This window comes from Rhinopithecus bieti, unplaced genomic scaffold, assembly GCF_001698545.2.
Source record: "Rhinopithecus bieti isolate Rb0 unplaced genomic scaffold, ASM169854v2 scaffold_6114, whole genome shotgun sequence".
NCBI lineage: Eukaryota > Metazoa > Chordata > Mammalia > Primates > Cercopithecidae > Rhinopithecus > Rhinopithecus bieti.
Window position 1 is genome coordinate 60,313 of NW_016805005.1, and position 16,727 is coordinate 77,039.

At 30.9% G+C, this 16,727-nt stretch overlaps 1 protein-coding gene across 1 annotated transcript in view; it reads right to left on the bottom strand.

The window, feature by feature from the left end:
• Window positions 1-16,727, bottom strand: part of LOC108528831 (kelch-like protein 1) — a gene marked incomplete at its 3' end in the record, with an annotated part of 196,324 nt that overhangs the window by 22,815 nt on the left and 156,782 nt on the right. Inside the window, exon 2 of the mRNA XM_017870814.1 lies at window positions 13,813-13,995. Within this exon, the coding sequence (XP_017726303.1) occupies window positions 13,813-13,995 (183 nt within the window). The remainder of the gene's footprint in view (window positions 1-13,812; window positions 13,996-16,727) is intronic.

Here is a 16,727-nt window from a genome sequence, read left to right on the forward strand (position 1 = left end):
TACATTATAGTTTTCTTTATGTAATGACCCACCTTCCACCATGCTAACTTTCCCCATTGAACTATCGTGAATTTGAACGCATAATGTATATTGATCTGCTGGTGAGATTTCTATTACGTTTTGTTTATTTGCCTTTTCTTGTGCCAATAAAATAGTATCTTAAAAATATATATCTGTCTTTATAACCCATAAGGCAAATCCCTCTCTTTAATATTTTAAATTTAACTATTAGTAACATTTTATTATTTAATAAGTAGAATTTTAGGCTTTCAAGTCTTAAGTAATATTTTAAATTTTAAAAATAATTCCTAAAGCATTTTGATTTAAAAATGCATTACCTTTTTTAATTTTAATTTGGGAGATTTGGTATAATTTTCATATGAATTCATTCCATCTAAAATTATAAAATATCCATCCCTATATTCAGGATACTTTGTTTCCTTTTCAATTTTAAAGTTTTCCTGAAAATTGCTATATAGATTCTTGGTTGATACTTATATCGTTACAATTTTGTTGGCTTTGTGTATACTATCTACTTTTTATTCTATTTTGTTGGTTTGTTTTCTGTTACAATTTATTGAAAATTCATAGATTCATCCTTTATCTGGTACATCTGGTGAATTATTTTTGCTAGTTCTTTTGATTCTGCTATTTCTTTTTACATTTAGGGAGATAACTACATCATCTGCAAGTGATATTCTTTTGACTTATTCCTGTTCGTTCTGTATAACTCCTCTTCTTTCTCTTTCCTTACAACCTCATGTACCACCTCCAGTGCTGTGTTAAACAATTCCTCTGTGACAGAGGCATTTTGTGTTTTTTTCTATATTAACAGGAATGCATCTAAAATTTCTCTCTTCAGTATGATTCCTGCTGAATATATTTGGAATATAAGTTTTTTAAGTCAGAAAACCTCTTTAATTTCTAGTTTTGCAAACAATTTTATAATATTTGGGTATTAAAATTTATAATGTCTGAATGATACTTTTAAAATGAAAAAATATTATTATATTTTCAAGTGTAATTACAAGATAAATAAATCTCTAATTTTATTTTCTTGTATTTTCCAGATTTTGAATCGAGGTTATAGTGGTCTCATAATATGAGCTGGGAGTTACAACATTTTAATGTTGTGTAACAACTTTTAGAGTAAAGCAATTACTTTTTCCTTTAAGATCTTTCAGAAATTACCTGAAAAACCGTCTACATTTGGCTATTTTGAAGAAGACTTTCCTAATATCATTTCCATTATTTACTAAGTCACAAAGCTTATTCAAATGCTTTATTTCTGCATATATTCACTTTTGCATCTTAAATTTTCCAAAGTTTTTTGTCACTTTATTTAAATCCTAACATTAATTCATTTGTGTATAATTTCAACACTTTTTTAGAGACAGTATCTCATTCTGTTGTCTAGGATGTTGTTCTGCGGCATGATCATAGCTCATAGCAGCCTTGAACCCCAGAGCTCAAAGCAGTCTGCTTGCCTCAGCCTCTTGAGCTGGGACCACATGCACAAACCAGCACACCCAGCATGGGTTCTAAAATGTCTAATGTATATTGTTCACAAAATTACGTTTGGTTTTAGTTGTACCAATTTATATTTGTTTCAAATTTGTTCTATTTGTTCTTTGGATGAATCTTTATACAGTAATTATTTCATATCATTCATTATGTTGACTACATGTTTTTCACATGTGTGTATGCACATACATGTGTGTTTAAAGTGGTTGCTCTATGGCAGGAACCAGAAATTTGTTTTCCATAAAGGGCCAAATAGGAAATATTTTACATGTTGAGAATTATACACATAATCTCTGTTGCATATTTTCCTTTAAAAAAAAAACTCAATCAATTGAAAATTCAAAAATGAATTTTAGCTTATGGTCTACACAAAAACAAGTTGCACAGCAGATTCGCCCCTGCTTGGATATTTGCTAAATTTGTCTAGAGACCACTTTAACCAATAACAGTCTACCTTCATGGATATTGTAAGAAATTTGCAACATAAAACACTCCCTCTGCTAGTCAAAATCTAAAAGAACATAACTGTGATAACAAAATTATTTTAAATTTACTGCCTTTTCACCATTTTCATGCTTTCCATTCATTTTCGAAGTCGACTTTAATCTGATATCAATATTGGAAGAAATATCTTTAGTTATTTCTTGTACTATAAGCCTGATGTCAAAAAATAAAAAGAAATACAGCTTTCATTTATTTGAAGATGATTTTATGTAGTTACATGTCTAGTACGTTTTAAAAGTTATTTACACATGTTATAGAATTCTAGAGTGAGGTTTTTTTTTGAAATTGAAATATAGAATTTCATTATAAATTAGACACCACTGTTGGAGTTTTTTTTGGTCAATTTGTTTGTTTGTTTGTTTTAAAAATAAGGTCTTGCTTTGTCACCCAGGCTGGAGTCCAATGACACAATCATAGCTGATTGGCACCTCAAACTCTTGGGCCCAAGTAATTCTTCTGCCTCAGCCTGTCAAGCAGCTAAGACCACAAGCATTCACTACCATGCCTAGCTAGTTTTTGTATATTTTGTAGACAGGGTCTTGCTATGTTGCCCAGGCTGGTCTGGAGCTCCTGGCCTCGAGTAATCGTCCTGACTCAGCCTACCAAAGCATTGGGATTACAGGTACGAGACACTACACCCAGACCACCTTATTTTTAATAGAAAGCTAGCTTTCATTCTTACAGTTGTTTTTCTGATGCAATATGCCCTTTATTTTTGTTTTCAACTTTTTTCTTTTGATCTTAGGGTTTTAGTTATTTAGCTATAAGTGGGACTTAATATTTACTCACCATATGATTTTCTGTACTTCCTGGAGCAGTGGATGGATCTTTGAAATCAATTTTTGAAAATTATCCGCAAATAATTACTCATATTTTTACCACATTAACTCTCTGACACATTCTAGGACTCAAATTGCATATATGGTTCAACAACTGAGAATGCTACATAGACTATTCAATCTTAATTCATTTTACACTCAATTTTTGTTTTGCTCTCTGCTTTACTTTAATTTCTAATCAGTTGAATTTTCTCAAATGTCTTTATATTCCCAATTGCTTTATTCTTTGTTATCTATCTTTTACCATAAATATTTTGAATTATTTATGATAGTTACTTTTTTTTTTCTTTTCTAATACTTTAAAGACCATGGTCATCTCTTGGTCAGTTTCCATTGACTGATTTTTATTTGAGTCATCGATAACATTCTCCTACTTTTTCCATTTACAGTCAAATTTGATTGTATAACAGATATTGTAATTCCCCAACAAAAAAGTAGAGGCTAAGAAGGGAGCTGGCCTTAGGTGTTGTTATTTGTTCTCTGTTTTGTTTTGTTTTGTTTTGGTTGTTATTGGTATATTCACAGCTTTTGATGGCTTTAAAACAAGGTAAAATTATTTGGTTTATCTGATGGAAAATTGAATTACAAATACAAGTATGCCTTATTTTATTGCATTTCACTTTACAGTGCTTTTCAGATGTTGCAATTTAAAAAAAAAAAAAATGAAGGCTTAAAGCAACTCATTATCTAGCAATCCCATCAGCACCATTTTTCCAACAGCATGTGCTCACTTCATGCATCTTTGTCACATTTTGGTCATTCTGGCAATATTCCAAATATTTTATTGTTATTATGTCTGTTACATTAATGTGTGACCAGTGATCTTTGATGTTACAATTGTTCTTGTGTGGGGATGTCATAAACCCATATCAGACAATAAACTCAATAAGTACTGTTCTGACTGCTTCACTAACTGGCCACCCCCTCATTACTCCCCTTCTCCATGGGTCTCCCTATTCCCCGAGACACAATATTAAAAAACTAGGCCAACTAGTAACCCTGCAATGCCCTATAAGTGTCCAAATGAATGGAAGTGTTGCATGTCTCTCACTTTAAATCAAAAGCTGGAAATCATTAAGTTTAGTGAGGAAGACATGTAGAAAGTGGAACGAGAACAAAAGCTAAACCTCTTGTGCCAAACACTTAGTCAAGTTGTGAATGCAAAGGAAAAATTCTTGAAGTGAATTAAAAGTGCTACTCTAGTGAACATATGAATAATAAGAAAGCACAACAGACTTATTCCTGAAATGGAGAAAGTGAATGATCTGGATAGAAGATGAAACCTGCCACAACATTTCCTTGAGCCAAAGCCTAATCCAGAGCAAGGCCCTAACTTTTTCAATTTCATGAAGGCTGAGAGAGGTGAAGAAATTGCAGAAGAAAAGTACAAAGTTGGCAGAAGTTAGTTTATGAAGTTTAAGGAAAGAAGTCTTCTCCATAACATAAAACTACAAAGTGAAACAGCAAGTGGGTGGTGCAAAGTTATTATGGTTTTGCCATTATTTTAATGTCAAAACAGTAATTAATTTTGTCCCAACCTAATAGAAGCTGCAGCTTCTATGATCGTTGATGAAAGTGGCTACACTAAACAACAAATTTTTCAATGTTGACCATATATTTAAAGAAGATATCATCTAGGATTTTCATAGAGAGAAGTCAATGGCTGGATTCTAAGCTTCAAAGGACAGGCTAACTCTCTTTTTAGGGACTAATGCACCGGTGAGTTTAAATTGAAGCCAATGCTCATTACCATTCTGAAAATCCTAGGACTCTTAAGAGTTACACTACATCTACTCAGTCAGTGTTTTAGAAATGGAACAATAAAGCCTGGACGAAAGCACATCTGTTTACAGAATGGCTTACTGAAGATTTTAAGCCCACAGTTGAGATTTACTGCTCATTGACACTGTGCCTGGTTGCTCAAGAGCTCTGATAGAGATGTACAAGGAGATAAATGTTGTCTTTAGACCTGCTAACATATCCACTGTGCAGCTCAATATGAAACAATTTTGACTTTCAAGTCATATTATTTTTAAAAAGTGTATTTCATTTCTTTTGTTTTTCCTTTTTATTTGTACAGATTTTTGCATACACATGCAATTTTGTTACATGTATAGATTGTGTAATGGTCAAGGCAGGGCTTTTAGGGTATCCATCTTCTAAACAATGTACATTGTATCCATTAACCATTTTTTCATATTCCTTCTCCTTCCCACCTCCTCACTCTTCTGGATCTCCATTATCTATTATTCAACTCTCTATGACCATGTAATCACAGTTTTTAGCAACTAGTTATGAGTGAGGACATATGACATTTGTCTTTATGTGCCTGGCTTGTTTCAGTTAAGAAAATGACCTCTAAGTCCATTGATGTGACCATGAATGACATGATTTCATTTTTTTAATGGCTGAATAGTATTCCATATGTATCTATATCACATTTTATTTATCCACTCATCCATTGATGAACAGTTAGGTTGATTCCACATAGTTGATATTGTGAATAGATGTTCAATGAATATACAAGCACAGGTTTTTTTGATATATTGATTTTGTTTCCTTTGGGTAGACACTCAGTAGTTGGATTGCTGAATTGAATGGTAGTTTTATTTTAGTTCTTTGAAAATAAGTCTCTAGATGCTGTAAATAGTAATTTAGTTGAAGCATCTGGTAAAGTAAATTTAAAACTTTCTGGAAAATTTCACTGTCCTACATACAATTAAGTACATTCATAAGTCATAGGAGGAAGTAAAAATATCAACTAGTTTGGAAAAAGAGAAGATTCCAACCCTCAAGTATGACTTTGAAGGGTTTAACACATCAGTGGAGGAAGTAACCTTACTAGAAGTAACCTCTAGCCAAAGAAATAGAATTAGAAGTGGAGTCTGAAGATGTAACTGAATTGCTGCAATGTCATGATCAAATTTGAATGGATGAAGAGTTGCTTCTAATGGATGAGCAAAGAAAGTGATTCTTGAGATGGTTTCTACTCCTGGTGAAAATTCTGTGAAGATCATTGAAATGACAAGAAAGGATTTAGAATATTACACAAACTGGCAGGGCGCTGTGGCTCATGCCTGTAATCTAAACATTTTGGGAGGTGGCTGGTGGATCACTTGAGGCCAGGAGTTCAAGACCAGCCTGGTCAAGATGGCAAAATGCTGTCTTTACTAAAAATACAAAAATTAGATGGGCGTGGTGGCATGTGCCTGTAATCCCAGCTACTCAGGTGGCTGAAGCATGAGAATCACTTGAACCCAGGAAATGGAGATTGTAGTGAGCCAAGATCACACCACTGTGCCCCAGCCTAGGGCCACAAAGCAAGATGCTGAATAAAAAAAAAAAAAAAAAAAAAAAAATGAATATTACACAAACTTAATTGACAGAGCAGCAGTAGGGTTGAAGAGAAAATTGATTACCATGGATAGAATGCTATCAAACAGCAACCCATGCTATATATATACATATACACACACACATATACACACATATATATATATACACATATATATATACATATACATATATATAAATAAAGGAGAATCAATTCTTGCAACATATTTCATTATTGTCCTATTTTAAAAATTGCCACAGATACCCCAACCTTCTGCAACCACCACCGTGATCAATCAGCAGTCATCAACAGGGAGTTAAGACCCATCACTAGCAAAAAGATTAACACTCCCAGAAGGCTCAGATAATTGTTAGCATTTTTTAGCAATAAAGCATTTTTTAAATGACTGTATGTACACATACATACATGATGATGTGTACACTTATTAGACCTACAGTATCATGTAAACAGAACTGATATATTTGTTAAAAATATATATGTATAAACAAACATATAATATATAATATATATTATATATATAATATGTGTGTGTATATATATAGGTGACTTGCTTGATTGTGATATTCACTTCATTATGGTAGTCTAGGATCCAACCGGCAATACCTTCAAGATGTGCCTATATGGAAAGGCAGAAGACTTAAAAAAATCAAACCTATGAAATTAAAGGTATTATGGATTGAAATTGAAGGTATTAATATAAATTGTTTGTTTTAAACATAAAATATATGAATTATTTGTGTTTGTGCATTGCATGTCTGTCAAAGACTCCTTAGAAAAAGAACAGACTGCAGAGTGGAGCAGAATAAGCATAAAATCAGCCTGGAATAGCTTTTGTTGCAGAGAGTAAAGAAGTGCTCAAAACAGTTCGGAATATGTCAAAAGAATTATAGTGATGCTTACACGTATAAGCAAAACCACAGTAAAATTTGAATGCATGTTTTTCCTAAGAACACTATAGAGAAAAGAAAGGAAGTTAGATCAACACAGGAAATTATTATCTAAAACTTTTCAGGAGACTTTTGTTTTTCATTTATTTATTTTGAAGTTTTATCTGCTATATATTTTATCTTATATACAAGATAAGCGGAAGGGCATGTTATAATTTAACTTGAACACAAAATACATTCTTTTAATTGGAAAACATGACTTAACTATCTAATTTATGCATTTAAGAAATACCTTATAAGATTCGTGGTTTTAAATATTTTATTAATATCAATGCTGAGGATTGTAACATGTTAAGACATATTTAAAGTTCTCCGTTCCCTATGCATTTATGTCAGGCAGTTAGTAACTAAAATGTCAACTCTTTATAATATCAGAATTTGAAAAAATGATTAAGACACAGATATCTTCAAATATTTATTACTTACCAATTAGATAAATTAGCGTCAGATGGTCAGTTTTATCAAAAGCATTAATTAAAACATTGTATGATACAAACAATTATAAACTAGAGGATAAATATATTTCCTACGCATAAGAAATAGATCGACATAAATTTAACCACCTTAATCTTACACGTACAATATCTATAGTTGCAGCAATGCCACATCTCTATAGAGCAAAATATTATAACCTATATTATTCAATTTTAAATAATTACATAATACCTTCTCTGCCAACTATAACATACTAAATACTGCTAACTCAGTAAAAAAAAAAAAAAACTGCAGAAAGGTTTATACTGCATTTAGATTTGGTGACATAAGATATGAATTAAATTTTAGAAGAGGGATTTAATGCATAACATAAATTAATATTTTTATATGTACTTATTTAGTTCTATTAATGCTAGAGAAGCAGGAGTAAAACATACATAAAGAAGTACATGCATGCAACCACACTAGAAAATCTCTTATTGAGATCACTACAAATTTATTTCCTTCCAAATCTATTAAACTTTTGTAAGTTCCACTTCAATTTATTATGGTGTTTGATATTGTTAACCTCCCATTCCTTTTTTAAATCTATTTTTTAGCGAAAGCTGTGCAGACTTCTTATCTCAGCTTACCTCTGATTCATTGACTTTTCTTCTTGGCTCTACTCTTTAGCCCTGTCGCTGCCGTAGGCTTTATTCAGACCTCTACATTTTGCCTTGACACTCACTGTTTCAGAATCATTCTTGAGCATTGCCTTCATCATTATTTTTACAGTGGTTTTAAACCTAACCTTGTATCTCAAATGCCTGTAGAACTGCTCATCACATATCCCAGGAGCATTTCATTATAACTAAATTAAACTCGAAGATTTCCCACTGATATTTCTTTCCTTTATACTTCCCTGTTTCTAATTGGTGCACTTCCAGAATCGAATTTATGAACTTTCAGAGTCAAAATTATGAAATTACCACTATGTTTATTTCTACTTTATTTCCTATATCAAATATGATGTAAAATCCATCTTTCTGTTTGAATGTGTTTTTGTCCTCTTCATGAGGCCTGCCCATGTCCCCAGGGCAGTGATGTTAGTACCTAACAGCACCAAGATGCTCCTTTTTTTCAAGAACTGGACTTGACCTAATAGCAGCTCCTTATTCTTTGGGAGTCTATGTGTTCCTGCTTCTCACACTTTATCCTTCAACTGCCACCACCTCTCCTGACTCTCAAGCTGTGGGTGGATCTTAAAGCAATGACTAAGAATAAGGATAAATTCTTGCTTTGAGGTGTGACTCATTCTGCAGGAAGTCATATGCAGAGCTTCCGGAGAGATAAAGATGAAGCAAGTCTTCATCCTTGATTTTTTCCTTCCTCTGCCCTATCCTGCTTCTGTTTCTTCTGAGGTCAGCTTTTAAATCAGTCATGAAGACCTGAATTCCAGGTTCAGGCTCTGTTATGAGGGAAACTGGCTTATGACAGCATCCTTCAAAATACTACTCAGCTCATACCTTATGTTCATATAGTCTTCCTTTCATGCCTGGATTAACCAAAACAGCTTCTCAGATCTTTAGTTTCTGCCGTGCCTGTCTTTTATACATTTTCTAAAACCATATCATATTTCAAAACTACCTTTCTAAATTATGATAGTCAGTCTATTGTAGTTGTTAAAGTCATTATTTCAGTGCCCAGATTGCCTGGGTTTGAGTTCTAATTTCACCAATTATTGAGTGAATAACTTGAGTACATTCTAAATGTTTTCCATGCCTCCATTTTCTATGTTATAGATAAAAGTGAGAAATTAAGAATTTTCTGTTTCCTAAAGACAAAATGATTTGTAAATGCAAACCACTTTAAACAAGGCCTGAAACATAATCAACACAGTGAGTGTTAACTATCATCATCATCATTGACTCAGTTATGTAATTCCTCTCCTCAAGAACCTACATTAGCTTCTAATTAAACATACTGTTTTGAGAACAAAACTTATCTCCTGGCTCTTAAGGTCTATCATAATCATATTTGTCCTATTTTTATGGTTTAATTTCCCAGTTATTTCCAATACAAACTCTATTTCCACCAAGTCATTATCCTTGAAATTTTTGCAAACAGAAACTTTTTAGTTCTCTATTTTTTCCATAGTATTATTGATACTTAAAATAGTATGCCATGTCTTTTCCACTAGCCTTACCTCACACTCAATTTCTCTGAAAAACTTTCATAATACTCTATCATAGGCTGCTCATTTCCTTATTTGACTATGTCTTGAACTTGGAATTAGAACCATATATTCTGCCTTGCATTTATCTGCAACTACAATAATTTATTTAATTATCTTATGGTTTATCTTTAACTCCTCAAGTATATTGAAAACTCTACAAAGAAAAGCATTATGTTTTATAATCATTATGCATCGCCAACAGGGCATAGGCCAATGCTAGAGTTATGTTTCATAATTGTTTGTTTTAATTAGTGCAAAGAAAAATGCTTCATGGACTGCTGACAATCTACTATAGACATAAGCAAAACATTAAAGTGATATCCAAGTGATCAAGAAAACAAGTTTTTCAGCTTCATAATTATTTTTTTCTGAAGTTGCTACAGAGTTATTTTAAACTATCAAACTGAGTGAGAGATTTAGGTGGATGGATGATTTAGTAAAATTAAAGAAATGCTATTCCTCTTCTATTGAAGATAATCTATATAAATGAAATTTCCATCAACACAGAGAAGCAATATTATTTGCTTACTTCTGAGTATTAACATATGTAGTTTATGTAAATAATTTCTTTTTAATGTATTTAATTGTGGTTTAAGTGCTGCTAAATGCATCATTTCAATTGTCACTTTAGCCTCATCTGTCTACATACTAGTGCACTATAAAGAACATTAAAATAATAAATACTTTCTTGAAATAACTAAATTTATTGTCAAATATGCACAAACAGTGAAAAAGAATATAACACATTTTAAATGCCAAGGTTTTGGTCTGTAGAATATGATACTTTTCTATCTATCAAATATCATTTTGTTCTTCATTTAAGCTTTCATTTGATCATGAATGTATTGCATGCTTGCTGTAAAAATTTAAATAATACATCTGTTTATACATTTCAGAAAAAAGTTAGCCACACGTCCTTTCCTACTTATGAGCCCTACCTCACAGGAATAAGATTTGTTAAGTTTTTGACATATATCATTCCACACAGTTTCGATGAATATAAAATGATAAATAACATTATTTCCAACTCAAGAGTAAGTATGTTAGTTACATAAGATTTCCCCCTTTATGTCTGCAAAATGCTCTTATTCTTAATAATGGCTAAGGGGGAAGAAAACTCTCACAAGCTCAATCATATTTCACTTCATATCTGTACATTATATCAGACAAGGCCGTGAACACCTCCTAATTTTCCTTTCATTGAAAATTCAAATATCCAATTGTTAATATTGACTGTGTCAGCCTAATTTTCCTCATCTGAACCTCAGATTAAAGGTAGCCTACCTATAAAAAATTTTTCATGTTTGAAATTCAAGGATTTACATTCAAATTTTTGGTTTACTTGTTGCTGATCAATTATCTTGGGCTATTTGTGAGAAAGTTATATTCATCTTAGATTTCCTTCAAGGCCTAAAGCACAAAGAAATTCAGAATTTTAATTATTTTCATGCAAAATATACTGATGTGTTATCTGAAATATTATTAGCCTTTCAGACCTTACCTACTTAAAAATATGCCTAACAATAAACAAAACTATTACATAAACATGACCTTTCATAAAACGATTGATCATTGTGACCAGTATCAAGTTAAAAACATATACAATATAACCAGCACATAAATAAATGATTTTGTGTAGATTCCTTCAATGAGGGTAATATGTTAAAATTTGACAGTTTGGAATGATAATATTATTAATATAAATTAAACATATATAATTATGAATGAATACTGAGTGAGTGTCAATAACATTAGCTAGCAGTGCTTTTACTGAAAGAGCTATAAATCTTCATAAAATTATTTATTTTATATTATTTGAAATTATTATAATAGCCACACAATTTTAAGTGGTAATGATTCCAATACCAGATACATTTTGCTTAAAGACAATATTTAGTTGTACTAACCAAAATATAATAAAAATGTTAAAATGTATTAGTTTATTACTAATGATTATTCATTTTAAGTCAAGAGCTAGCTGTGCATTAATTACAACTGTTTCATCAGGCAAAAGTATCAATAAAGTGGTATCGAATACCTGCAATGATTCACAATAATGCTTGTTCTTTTCAAGTGTCACACAATATTTATTTATATTTATTAATATTTGTTTAACTTAGAATTCTAAGATGTACATTACTTGTAAAATAATTAGTATAAAGTTTTAAACTATAGTGTTAAAAAATTAATTGACAGGTCATTAGGCTGAGACATCTCCAGATTTTTATTTTCTACCTAAACCAAGCAAAAAACCAACTCAGAGTAATTTAATCAATCAGAAACCACCAACCAACCTCTAACTAGGCTCTTGCCCTGCTTTAACCAATCAAATATTTTATTTGTCTTGTTTCCACAAGCGTCTTATGAAAACTTTCCTCTGGTCGTCTTTAGGTGGGACCCTGAACAGCTTGTGGTCTCATGCTACCTGATCATGAGTTGCTGTTTGCTCAAATAAACTCTTTAAAATAGTAATGTGCCTAAATTTATCACTTAACAGTGTAAAGAAAAGATAAAACTTTATTTGAATTGAGTTAGCCATAATGATTTTTTAAAACTAATTTTTTGTATCATATTTAAGAAACACATCAATGATCCATAATAACATATTTAGTTTAATATATTCTAAATATATTAAATATTTATATGTTCAGAATAATACATGTAAAAGTAATACATTGCTCAAATGTTTTAGAATAATATAAAACAAGAATATTGATTTCTCATTCAATAAGAATATTGTAAACAATTTGCATAACTAAATAAACTATTTAGGAAATAACTAATGTATATAAAGAGTAATAAAGGAAACAATGTAGAATATTATGAATACAGAATAATTGCTCAACAGATTGGATAAAATGTTGCAAATGAAAAGAAAATATTGAATTAAGGCCAATAAAAGACTACAAGATTGTAGAAATTATAGGAAACACTTTTCTTTTAAAAAAATTAATGAACATCTGATGTGTTAATATATTTTTGAGTTGACTGACACCTCCTGTCTTCTTAAAAAATACATACAATATGATTTAATTTATAAGTTAAGTGAAGTAAATTTTATTACACCTCAAGAATAGCTCTTACTCTGAAGAATATAATTGAATTATTATCTAGATGCTATTTAGATGCTAGCTCAGGATAATTTGTGGTTTTGCCACACATATTATGACAATGAATAATTATCTCAATAATAGTGACTATTTGTGAATTCTCTTGCAAATGGTAACTCAACTTCGCAGTTATATTTAAAAAATAAAATCAATAATATATTATCAAAATGCTTTAAATAGTTAACTGACAGATTGGACTCTAAATCACCTACAGTAGTCATTGTGTCAAATGTCCTTCCCCATGCATTTCAAGACACTGACTTAAATTCAACGTCCATATTGCAATATTTCTATCACGGTAGATATACAGCTATGTTTTTCTGGATTCATTTTAATGCATAGAACTATTAGCTTTCAAATGTGTTATGGTTTTAAAAATAATATCAGTATGAAACAATTTAATTTTAAATAAATATTAAATGAAAATGTCAACAGGAAATACCTCAATTTGTTAGTTGATATAAATATATAACTAAGATAATCTTTCTTTAGTTTCTAATGGAACAGCATACTTCATTTCAGATTTTAGGCACAATTCTCAAATTAGTGTGCCTAAAATTAGTATGATTTTGTATCCCACAGTCCCAGATAATAACATTTTTCCTCCATAGCTATCAGCCCTAGTTATAAGTAGTTTTAGTTTTAAACACTCTGTAATTGTTTTGTTTTTCAAAAAATTATTACCTACAATAGCATTGCAAATTTTCCACAAGAGAAAAATAAGAAAAAAACAAGTATAAACAAAACAAACGACAACAAAAAAAAATCTCTTAAAAATGTGAATCCTTATTTCCTTAATCATATAACACTTTGCAATCTGCAAGCCAGTCTGTCACTTTTAAACATGTGAATGCATATTTCCAGTAGAGGCAGACTACTGTACCTATGTGCAGGTATCTTTCGGTTCCCAACGATCAGGATAACATCACAAAGTTGCTGCTGCTTCAAATAACTTTCCATCTTTCTGAAGGTTTGCTCAGCATGATGAACAGCTTGATAGAATTCTTCAGAGCTACTGGAGTCCAAATCACCTTGAGGTGCCATTGAGTGGCCAGTTGATGACAGCCTATAAACCACACACACACACACACACAAAATAATAAAGGGATTTATAAAGAGCCAATTATCTAGAATAACATACAGGTTGTTATCATTTTCTTAAGAAAACTAATATATCTGTGTTTATTTTTATATTTTAATACAAGTTCAATAAACAAAGGTCCAAATAATCTATTGTGGGTTAAGGGATTTGCTCTAGGAAATAATAAATAAATGGAAAAGTTCTTTTTTCTTGTTTAAAAAAAAGTTTACATATATGTTGTCTGTATTGATTAGGACATTGTTAGTAAACCTGAAATATCACAGAAATAGTAAATTATTTACATACCTATTCTAAAATTAATTAGCAATGAAATGCTAATTTCATTCATTTGATATTGAGGAAGATAATTATACTATTCTAAATAGTTAGGATTATTGAGATGTCATAGTAAATGTTGCTTTGCAGAAATAGGTGATTTTTATCATGAAAAAATATGAAACCTGGTTTGCAAATAATACTGACACTTAAATTTGTAAGTGAATTATTGAGTTTCTGTACCCCACTATTAAACAAAAAAATTAGAATGTATTAGCTCAGTACTTAGAATAACTAATCAATAATAACTATTTTAATAAACTTTATGATTTTGAAAAGTCCATGATACTTGAGTTTTGTCACTTCATGTATTAATGGCATAGGCTGTTTCAAAAAAAAAGTAAACTTTAATAAATGCCATACTCCACCATAGGGAAGACTCAATATTCAAGTTACATGATAGACACATGATAAAGCCTAGCAGACCCAATCAAGTGTTCTGATGACAATTCCTTAAATAACCTCAAATTAAATATTAATTAGGTTCATAAAATTAATACTAAAATTGCTTACTTCATGATAAATATCTTAGAAAGTAAGATGGAGAATTCTGGTTCCAATTGCAATGTAATAATTTGCAGCTGACTAAATCTCTCTCCAAGAAAACCGCAAAAAAGTTACATACAATATCAAAATAATTATTTGCATTCCACAGGATCTACTGAGGCAATCAGGACTTAGAAAACCAAGATCCTGAAATACAGATAAATTCATTAGAGTCATCCATCTAAAAGTTATTCCCTGCGTATTCTTTCCCTCTCAAGGTATTTACTAGTTATTAACCACATAGGGTGAGAATCCAAGGAGCTCAACATAATGTGGCAGCTAAGCAGTTCTTCTGAGGATAATACAAAGACTGAAACCTAGAGTTGTATCAGTGAAAATTTCTGATTTCATTAAGCTGAACTTTTAATTGAAGTACCAGCAAACAATATAGTTTTATTTAGAAAAGACATTCTTATATGGACTCCATGATTTCTTATATATAATGCCTGTCATTAAAGGGAAAAAATAGTAGGTCTGTAGAGAACTGGACACATTAAGAAAAACTGGACACATTAAGAAAAACTGGACACATTAAGAAAAACTGGACACATTAAGAAAACTGGACACATTAAGAAAACAGACAACAGAAACATTCTCAGGTGCTACAGATACGTTCAAATATATGGATCACAATTATTACTTAATAGATATAAAATAACTTTCATTAATCTTTTAATATAGATAATAAGCTGGATAATTTCACGTCATATGAAAAAAATCAAATGGAAAAAATAAGGCAATACAATAACTGAAGATTCTGATACGCAAAATTAACTGGTAGATAAAAGACAAAAAAATGACGATATGAAAAAAATTAATAGAAAATACTCAAACTAAGTTATTTAGATTAAAAAATAGAAAACAAAACAGTAAAATTATAATATTCATGTAATTAATATATTTTGTAATCTTAAAAGTAGGGGGGAGAGATGATGGGACAAAAGCTATCTGAAGAAATAGCGGCCAAGAATTTTCAAAAATTTGGTAGATACGTCAGGAAAGAGATTCCAGCGAAACTGGACTTAAACACGTTTTAATCATATAGAACCACCTAATACACTTATTTGGAAAACATTATATTTTATTGAACCTCTTCCTCTTGAGATTCAGAACCACAGCTATGCAAAACAAAAAATTTGGAGAGCCTTACCAGTAAAATGTAAACAACAAAATAATCAACCCATTATTTTTGAATAAGAAAATATGTAATTGAAATTATTTCCAGAAGATGCGTTTGTGCACATAGAAAATTCGAAAAAATGACAGAAAGGCTTACTAAATTCTAAATCCACTGTTATTACGTGTTTTCTCTGTTATCTGCAATATTTATCCACACAATACGGTTATTTTCATCAGACTTTACAAGCTCTCCTTTAAATATTTGAAATTAATACAAATTTTGCTGAACCATATATTTGCCTTTCACAGGTTTGCAAATTACAACCCCAGAATATGGCCACTTCTCAGCATATTTTAAGAATTCAGGCTCATGCACGTGTAGCAAGAATAGCAGAATTCTTCCACATATTAACACATTGAATAGAAAAGTCACAATATGCATTGCAGAGTGCATTTTAAGTTTTAAAATGACCATATTACTGACTCTCAAGTACAAAGGTTAATTAAGTCAGGATTTGAAGGCTGCCAAATAGACCAAAACTGCTTCAAAAGGAAACCCTGATGCTTTGGGTCAGGTAATCAGACTGCATGACAAAGTTTAAAATTCAAGATATGAGAAACACCTCTAAAGAATGGCTCCAGATTAATTTAAATAGGGTTTGAGATAAAAGCTCTACATAAGTCCTTATATTAATTAACCACAGGTTCAATGAAAT